We start from the raw sequence: 10,151 nt of genomic DNA, 5'->3' as shown, positions 1-10,151 counted from the left end.
CTGACCGATAAAGATCTTCGTAGAATATGTAGGAGCCAATATGGGCATCCAGGTCCCGCTATTGGTTATTGACCGGAGACGTGTCTCGGTCATGTCTACATTGTTCTCGAACCCGTAGGGTCCGCACGCTTAAGGTTACGATGACAGTTATATTATGAGTTTATGCATTTTGATGTACCGAAGGTTGTTCGGAGTCCCGGATGAGATCACGGACATGACGAGGAGTCTCGAAATGGTCGAGACGTAAAGATTGATATATTGGAAGCCTATATTTGGATATCGGAAGTGTTCCGGGTGAAATCGGGATTTTACCGGAATACCGGGAGGGTTACCGGACCCCCCCGGGAGCTATATGGGCCATAGTGGGCCTTAGTGGAAAAGAGAAGGGGCTGCCCTAGATGGGCTGCACGCCCCCCCCCCCTTCCCCTAGTCCTATTAGGACTGGGAGAGGTGGCCGGCCCCCTCCTCCTCTTTTCCCCTCCAAGGAATCCTAGTTGGACTAGGATTGGAGGGGGAATCCTACTCCCAGAGGGAGTAGGACTCTCCTGCGCCTCCCTCTATGGCCGGCCAGCCTTCCCCCCTCTACTCCTTTATATACGGAGGCAGGGGACACCTCTAGACACACAAGTTGATCCACGTGATCTATTCCTTAGCCGTGTGCGGTGCCCCCTGCCACCATATTCCTCGATAATACTGTAGCGGAGTTTAGGCGAAGCCCTGCTGCTGTAGATCATCAAGATCGTCACCACGCCGTCGTGCTGACGGAACTCTTCCCCGACACTTTGCTGGATCGGAGTCCGGGGATCGTCATCGAGCTGAACGTGTGCTCGAACTCGGAGGTGCCGTAGTTTCGGTGCTTGATCGGTTGGATCGTGAAACGTACGACTACTTCCTCTACGTTGTGTGATCGCTTCCGCAGTCGGTCTGCGTTGGTACGTAGACAACACTCTCCCCTCTCGTTGCTATGCATCACATGATCTTGAGTGTGCGTAGGAAATTTTTTGAAATTACTACGAAACCCAACAGGCTTGTCCTCCACTTCAACCACAATAATAGCAATAGGGAAAATACAATCATTTGAGTCAATTCCCACAGCAGTTAGTAGCTGTCCTCTATACCTTGTCTTAGTATGACATCCATCAATGAATATCATTGGCCTACACCCCTGAAGAAAACCTCTTTTGCAAGCATCCAGGCACATATATGCTTTGCTGAACCTTGCTTGATCATCAAGTTGGACAAAAAATGAGCTGCCTGGGTTACTTCTCCTAAGTTCATTTCCATAGTCCCACATCAAATTGTACTGGGCCTCTTCATCACCATATATAATCTTCATTGCTAGCCTTCTAGCTCTTTGCAACTTGATCCTAGATGGTGTCATATGCCATTCCTTCTGAACTACTCTTGAAAAGTTCCTCAGATTCATATCTTGGTCTGCCCTAAAGCTCTCAAGGTACTTCTGTGCTAAGAAAGGAGCAGTGAAAGCCTTGATCTTCCACTTCTTGGTACATGTGTGTTCATGTACATATTTCTTGACCATGAAACACTTTGTCCTACTATCATAAGAGGCCCAAAGGTACCAAGTACAATCCTCATCACAAGTTGCCTTCACCCTTTTCTTATCATTTACAAGGAGCTTCACATCAACTCTGTTCTTGCAACTGTATTGCCTGATTGCTTTCCTGAGTAACTCAACAGTCTGGAAGACTTGCCCAACATGAAATTTGGGGCAGTGTAGGTCCTGAGCTCTAAATGCCTTGAACTTTATGTAAATTTCTTCATCATCTGAATCAGGGGCCCATAAGTCATCTCCTTCTAACTCATACAACTCATCTTCAGGATCATGTGCTACTGGCTCATGTGCTTCTTTCTCATTTCCTTTAACAAGCACTTTCTTTTTTTGTTCCTTCGCTTCTCTTTCAACTTTCTGTCTTCAGGCTCATCCATATCCACATTATCAGCATACAGATCATCTTCACCATCACTAATATCATAATCACTATCCACTATGGCCCCAGGATCAAAGTTGGAGTCATCTGAATCACTCTCATTTGTTTCCATTTCATAACTTGCTCGTCCAGATGAGTTGCACTGTCTGTTTTTCCTTTTGCAGTATCTTCCTCTACCACATTCACCTTGACCTTCAACATCATCATCATCATCACCATTTGTTGTTGGCTGGATCACATCTGGCTCCTCCACACTTACATCTTCACTGACATAAGATGCTTTCCTTTTTGCAAACACATAGTTGCTTACACCATCATCTTCTGCATGCTCTCGAGGATACACTACCTGTATAGGAATTGGGTGTGGCATATTTGCATCTTCAGGCTCAACATCAATATCTGCAATTTGTGGCTCATTTGGTTTACTCTTGCAAGGACTAAGCACTTGAGGTAGTTGCCTTATTGGGAAATTGACCACATCATCTTCTGTCAAGTTTGCATTCAAACTTTCCTCATGGTCAAGATACAAACTAAATGAGTAATGCCCAAGTGACACAAATGTGAGCATCTGATATGTGTCACTATCTCCTCTGATTTCTCTCAACCCATTACTCTTGATTGACATAATGGGAATGCAGTAATATACCTTCAGCCTGCCTGCCATTTCCCATCCTATCTCTTCAACTAGGTTTTCAACCATGATTGGAGACCAAGTATCTGCATCTACTTCATCGTACCACAATTGATGACCATTGACATATGAACGATTGCTACCTTGCCCAAGGAAATAACCACCATGGTTAAACTGAACTGAAAACTTCTTGCTGCGCTTATCTGCATACATCAAAACAGAGCACAACTGAGTTTCAGAATTTCTGTTCTACATAATCTGCAAGAAATAGATGCAAGCAACCACCTTTGAGTATCTAATTCACCTACACAACCAACATCTTCAACATGCAGCAACATATAGCACCTTTCAGCCCCAAATAACCTACAAACAACCACCTTCTCCAAACCCAAAACCCTATACGCTGAAACCCCCAAATCGTGGTAAAAAAACCCTAGGCAAATCTTCAAAATACAGATGGGCGTATCTGACTAACAAACACAGACCCTATAGCTTACAGCGCAAGAACCATGGCGGGGCGAGGTGAGGGCTTACCGTAGTTGGGCGGCGGAGCACCATCGGGGCGACGAACATGCGACATCCCGACAAAACGGCTCCAGCAATGAGATGCATCACGCCTGCGCGGCGGCTCTCGCCCTTCTGCGGCGACTCCAATGGTGGTGGTGGTGGTGCGGTGCCGCCGACGATCGCCCTTCCCTCCTCCCCTTTTACCTCCTCCCCTTTCGTTATGATCGTAGCCGAATAGACAAGGAGATAGGAGGAATTACAGAGCCAGCCAAGGGTTTCCTTGTAAAAATGCTGTGGAACCCCTCGCGAACGCCAGCTGTCGCCTCGGATTGGTCAACAAGTGGTCAAATGGAGCGGCGACGAGTGGCGTAAAACAATGACCGTACAATCACATGTAGACGTATTAAGTGACCGTATTAATCGTATTTTGAAATACAGTGACCAAAGCATGCTTTCTTAGTAAGTTCAAATACCACCAGTGCATTTTACTCAAATTTCTTTGAATCAAGGAGTCCTGATGATTTGGCTGGGTGGCTGGGAGCCTCGGACTGGTGGCACCGTGGCAGCACCCGACAGGCTGGGAGATATATACATACATTGAATAGTAGATTGGGCAGGGTACGTGGCACCCATAAATATCGCCGGCATGGAGCCTCAGAAAAAGCGCAAAGCGCGCCGAGATATTTTGTTGACTGGCTGGATCCAAAAAAGAAATCATGCACCTGCCAGTGTTTACATGGCCGAGAAGCTGCTACGTCACCCCGGCTGCTCCACCGTCCTCCCCGCTCCACTCCTCTCCCCGCCATCCTACGCCTTTAATGGCGACAAGACGCGGCCGTATGTGTACCAACCAACCACAGTTTCTCCTCCCTAATCCTGCGCGAGGCGGAGAGGGAGAGGAATCATTCCCCGCCGGAAAGCCTCGTCGCGCGCCCACACGTTTTTATTCCGCGATTGTGACGGCGGCGCGCGGAGCGGGAAAGGAGTGGCGGGGCTGAGCGCTCGGCCGTGCTAGCCCTTGGCTGTGGCGCAAGTGGATTCACGGACAGGTGCCGCCGCCCGCCGCCGCTAGTTGCTAATTTGTGGTCTTTTAAGCCTTTCTGAGTAGTTCTGGACCATAGGAGCCCCGAGCGAACGGCTTAGGTTCTTGGCCGGACTGTTCTTGCCGGAGCTTGGCGGTTTCTGAAGTCGCGGCTGAGGCGCTCTGATCTGATTCTGTCGGAGAAAGGAGGCGAGCGGTCGCCCAGGTAATTCAGAATTTCCCTGTTCTCTCTTGAATGGCTACTTGTTCTTATTTGCTGTAGATTTCTTGTTTCATGTTACCAGTCTCAGCTTCGGGGTTCCTTGAAAGTTATACTAACAATTAACAAGCACCTCCATGGTTCCCCTTCCCTTGTGCCCTCCATAATTCTGCGAAGTGTGCATCTCACTGAGTTCTACCATGCCTTATATTTTCGTGACGTCTATCCTGTGTTGTTTGCCACATTGTTGGATAGACCCCGCAAAAAATATTCTCTACTAGTAGTATTGTACTGTATTTATTTAGTCATAGATTCGTTCACTTTACGCCGTTTCATGACAAGAGTCTGAGCAAGTTTCATGACATGACAGTCCAACTTCATAGAATGGGATTAAAACTTAAAAGAACCATCAGAATGACTTCATAGAATGGTCAAAGTTTACCATTTTAGTAGTCTTGTCCTTACTATTTGGTACTGTGACAATCTATAACATGTTGTAGAACAAGTTTCATGACCTGACAGTCCAACTTCATAGAATGGGATAAAAAGAACTATCAGAATGACTTTGGTAAGACCGTCAAAGTTTACTATTTTACTAATCTTGTCCTTGCTATTTGGTACCAATCTGTAACATGCTGTAGAACATGTCAAGTACAATCGAAGTTACTGTTATCTTAATAAAGTGGTGGTACTTTTCATAATTTGTGCTAAATGGGTGATTTGAAGTTTGAACTATCAACCCTATATTTCGCCTTTGTGCAAAATGTGCAAATTCACATTTACGTGTGTCAATTTGTGTAAATTTTAACAGCTATTGTTGTCCTCCAGCTCTTTCTTTCTTTTCTTCTATATACTGGTTTCATTTGGCATAGACAGGTATATCACACTACAAAATGACTTACTACCATTCTTTTCCTGTTTGCTGCAGAAGTTTCAGGCAATTTTCTTAAACTAAACTCATGTCAGGTGGTGCTTCCAAAAGATTTGGTGAGAATGAAGACTTTGAACTTCTGCTGAGCAAAAGTGATATCAGAGAATCATCTTACCGCAAGCACTCCCTGTGGATGGCACACTGGACAAGAGATGGCCACAGTGCAGAACCTCAAAATAGCAAGAGCTGTAGTCCGTTTGAGGAAATCGATGATGTCGGATATTCAAAAGATTGTGGGAATTTACCTTTTGAGCTCATGAAAGCTAGGATGGCTGAAAGGTTGATGGTTGGAGTTAGCCATGGAGGTGCATCTTCCGGGAATACACAGCAATTCAGTTCTAATATGTGGGGTGTAGCACATGATGTTTGCCAAGAAGTTCAATGCAAGAATACTGATCAGTTTAATAGACCTTTCGAAAGATCTATGGTACAGAAAAATCTGAATGTATATGCTGCTAAGACAGTGATATCAGAAAGATTTTCTGTACATAAGCCTTCAGATTTATCGGTGGATTCTCATAAACTTTTGAGCTCTGACAATCTGAGTTCAGAATGGAGTCATTTTCCTATGTTTGCAATCAATAGGAAAATTGACAGTATACTCAACCCAAGACGGTCTGCTTTTTCTGCGTCATCTGATAAAAATTTTGTCCCACAATATAATTTGAAGGCGAATATATCTGCGTCTAATACAATGGCATTTTCATCAAAGGAATATCAGTTCCACACACACCAAGTATCTGATGAAAATATGACTCACTGTAAATCTGCAGCAGTCATCCAACCTCATCAAGATGATTGTCTCGGTCTCAATTCCGACCATGCAGGAAGAAATCTGAAAGCACATTTGTCAGTTGAAGAATCGTGCTCTTGCAGTAAGGATGAAACTAACTCCCTCGGTAGCCCATCAAAAGGGTCACCTTATCAGTCTAGCAAGAATAATGACATATTTTCAGCAAGCAGAAAAGACGATGAAATTGTTGAACCTTTGTTGGAACATAAGTTAGGAACATCTGAAAGATGCCAAAAACAACAGGATTTGGAGGAAGTAGTATTTTATGAGCCAGCATTAGATAGAGAATACCAGATGAAATCAGTTGATGCTTCTTCCATTGGCAAGGGCATTGATATGGACATTAATGGCCAAGGTGTGACATTTCCTAATTTGTTACAGGGTGAACAACAATATCGCAAAGTGGATTCTGCTGTGAATTTCACAGAGATCTCCAAGTTACTGGATAAAATTGAAAAGGCACCAGTAATGAAGAGCAAAGGTGAAGCACTAGCTTGTAGAAAACCACCAAGGCAAAAATTGACAAATAGCAAGCAAAAAGGGTCCTGCTTATTTGAAATGTTGACAGTACCATCCAAATCACATCTCACATGCTCCAAAGATCCAACATATTCGGTGAATTCTCGCAGTAACACAAGCAGATGTTCATTGGAAACACAGAAACAGTTCTCGACAAAAACAGATACATTGTACAGCGATACTCATGATGCATCAAAATCCATAGCAGGTGAGACGGTTATGAAATAATCTAGTATAACTTGACTTACCTTCTGAACTTCTGGTGCACCTGGATGACAGAACTTACGTATTTGTCAGGTTGTTTGTGTCAAAACATGCCATCTGATAATCTACATACATTCTTGCACTACCTCTGCTCACTGTAATGTTAATGACTTGTTTGTTCTGGTTTCTTTGCAGGGTTCGCTTCAACGTCAACACAAAAGGTACAATTCCACTTTGCTTTATGTTAATTTACTATATGCAACCAAAAGATAGTCTGGTTTTCCAAGAAACATGAAGGCATTTATGCAGTCATGAAAGATTATTTAGTAGTATATGACTTTATTCTTGTATTAGGAAAGAAAAAAAAAGATCAAGGAAATCATGAAAAATCAGAAACATGTAAAAAAGGGAAAATACAAACATATCAATCAGACGGGAAAGAACTTAGAAAATCCATGTTTGCTTAATTTTTTTGTGTGTGCGTGCGTGTGTGTGTGTGGGGGGGGGGGGGGGGGGGGGTTCAGGAAAATGAATTAAAATAAAAAAAGATGAAAACAGAATGTCTTATTTTATTTCAGAGGTCGGAAAAATATCAGGAAATGGGAGTGACATGCAAATAAATTTGGAAAACTTCAGGATTAGAAGAACTGGTTTCAGAATTCAAAGTTGAAAGGTGAAAAATGTATCTTCTTTTCTAAAAAAATCGCACTTTGCATGCTACTGTAAATCAACATGCTGCCAAAGATTCCTACCTTTCAAGAACATAACTCTGATTGCTTGAGTAGGGTCCGGGGAAGGGTCTGACCACTTTGGGCCTTTTGTATGCAGCCTTTCCCTGCATTTCTGTAAGAGGCCTACGAACCTACACAAGCATTTCTAAAAAAGGGCACCCCGGTGCACGTAGCTCCCGCTTGTGTAGGGTTCGGGGAAGGGTCCGACCACTTTGGGTCTTTTTGGGCGCAGCCTTTCCCTACATTTCTGTAACAGGCTATTTGCAGGACTCGAACCCGTGACATCATGGTCACAAGGCAACAGCTTTACACCTTTATTGCTGCGCCAAGGCTCCCCTTCCTACACATGCAGCGACAATTAATATGGATCGGAGGGAGTACTTACTTTCGGCTTGCCCGGATGGATTTATCCATCTCGGAGAGACGGAACCAAACCTAAGATCCACGCTACACAGTCTCAAAGGTTCTGAGTGTTGCTCACTCGGATACGCCAAACGCTAGCGGTTGGCCTCTGTAGCATCCTGGTATATCCGGACGCCTCGCTTGGAGGGTCCAAACGCACTGGTGCCACTCTCTCAACTCACTGAGGGACCGAATGACACACTCGGCAGCTCTGATCAGGGATCACTGAGAGGTTCTCAGGTTTTGTGGAAGATTTGGACCAAGTGCGTTTGAGTATTTAAGCAAAAAAACATTCTCCACACTTGGTTCAAGTTAAGATCTCGAAACCAACTCATGGTTCTGGCACGTGGATAGCTAACTTCCACGCACCCCTGTCCTAATCATGTTGTCATAAATCATCAAAATTCACTACGGGGGCCTATGATGCACTTTCAGTCCGACCGGTCATGATGGAGCTAGTGCTCCTTTGATGCACGTACTAACACCCACAACGTCTGCTCATTGAAGATCATAAAATTAGTTGTCTTTGGTGGAATCCTTTTCCTACTCCAGAATCTCGTTTGCCACATTATAACTTCATTGAAATATGACCATTTGTTAAATTTAGTATATTCATGTACATTTAACTTTCTGTTGCTCATAGTCTAACCAGCTTCAGGAACCCTAGAACTAAAGCATTTTATTTATATTGGAAAAGGTGCAACTTATTATGAATGTTTTCTAACTAACAATTGTTCCACAGGACTCTGGTTACCCAGACTCGGAAAAAACTGAACGGGTAGTCTCCTCCTCAACTAAAAGAGTATCAAGCTGCTGTGAAGGAAATGAAACAATCAACATGAGCTCGGAGCATCAAAACTCTTATTCCAAAGCAACTTGTGCTAGTAAGAAAGAATGGAGCATACCCAAAACGTCAAGCATGAATTTGGATCTAGTTCTTTTTCAAATGAGCAGAATGAGAAATCCGATTTCCAAGGCTCCAACTGAGTCACCAGTATGCTCAGATCCAAATGACAAGTGGCTGAAACGCCTGAAATGTGATAGTTCAGATCCACATGTTCCTTGTTCCAAGAAACCAAAGACTGGAGACATAGCAACTCCTAGAGGGGCATGTACCGTGTTTGGTCAAGTGCTTGATTATAAGAGGGACAGTGCTTGCATGATCAAACAGGTTGAGGACCAAGTGGTGCATGAAACATTGATGGACCAACAAAACCAAGATGCGTCTCCTATGTCAACAAAAAGTCTTAATCACTGGATAGGGAGGTGGTGCCAAGGTGGCACCCCTAGTTTTCATGGAGCTTCGAGTCCAGGAAAGCAATCGCGAAAGTCTAACACACCACCTGATTGTCTTGAAGGTCAGTTTCCAAGCATCGCAGCGATGGCTATGATGGGGCGTGTAATGAACAAGCTCCGCCCTTGTGAACTTGAGAAGAGGGGTCCTTCTGTAGTCTGGAAGACAGAGGGCTTATGAGTGCCTGTCCGGCTTTATTCAAGACCGGCCATCGGCTGTGGGTTAAAATTTGCATGCAGGAGAGAAACTGCACTGCTACGCTGATGGCAATGTGTATGATTGTTTCCTCACAGAAGAAGAGAAAAACATGGTAGTGTGAATATCATTCCAAGGAGAGAAAAATATGTGTGGTTTCTACCAATCACAGTGTGATAGATTGATGTGTTGATTGTGTAAGGTTCCTGGGATGGATATCTTTTTCCATCGTCTGAAGGGTGCCATATTTGTGTACCGTAACCAAACAGATATTCATAACTGTAGAGGTTGCATTCAGTTTATGTTTGCTCTACTTGAATTCGAGTTACGTTTTTGTTGCTTCCAGAAAAAAGGGAAAAGAAAAAGAGTTACATTGTCGCTGTGCTTTTCTTCGGAGCTGCTGGAAGGATAAAAGTTTAGACTCTAATGTTTTCTGGACCCAATCCTGATAAATATTTGAAGCGCAAACTCTAAATCTTATGAAGCAGAAGCCGTCTGGCGTAGCAATGGTGCTGGATCCAGCCCGCCGGGGCTCACCGGTGGTCCGGCTGTGGGTGAATATCCTGTGCTCCTGGAGTAGCGCAAGCTCGGATATAGATCGAATGATTGCTGGACTTGTGTGTAATGACGAGACTCGTTGTGGGCTTTCTGCAAATTCGTGCGAGCTCTCCCTGTGGGATCTAGGGAACTTAGGTGCTCCAGGAGCATAAGATATTTTCCTGCCTGGCCGTTGGGGAGGTTGATGGCTCCTGCG

At 44.2% G+C, this 10,151-nt stretch overlaps 1 protein-coding gene across 2 annotated transcripts; it reads left to right on the top strand.

The window, feature by feature from the left end:
* Positions 1-3,848: 3,848 nt before the first annotated feature.
* LOC125544516 (uncharacterized) lies at positions 3,849-9,783 on the top strand. Of its 2 annotated transcripts, XM_048708238.2 has the most exons (5): positions 3,849-4,136; positions 4,209-4,334; positions 5,257-6,779; positions 6,971-6,996; positions 8,651-9,783. In XM_048708238.2, the coding sequence occupies exons 3-5, from the start codon at positions 5,288-5,290 to the stop codon at positions 9,380-9,382; spliced, it is 2,250 nt and encodes a 749-aa protein (XP_048564195.2). In that variant the 5' UTR covers positions 3,849-4,136; positions 4,209-4,334; positions 5,257-5,287; the 3' UTR covers positions 9,383-9,783. The 2 variants fall into 2 exon arrangements, with proteins under 2 accessions (XP_048564195.2, XP_087403549.1); XM_087547423.1 differs by having other exon boundaries at positions 3,849-4,334.
* Positions 9,784-10,151: the final 368 nt, after the last annotated feature.

Source organism: Triticum urartu, chromosome 3A (assembly GCF_056163025.1).
Source record: "Triticum urartu cultivar PI428250 chromosome 3A, HENAU_Tu73, whole genome shotgun sequence".
NCBI classification, from domain to species: domain Eukaryota; kingdom Viridiplantae; phylum Streptophyta; class Magnoliopsida; order Poales; family Poaceae; genus Triticum; species Triticum urartu.
This window is presented reverse-complemented; position numbering and strand designations above follow the sequence as displayed.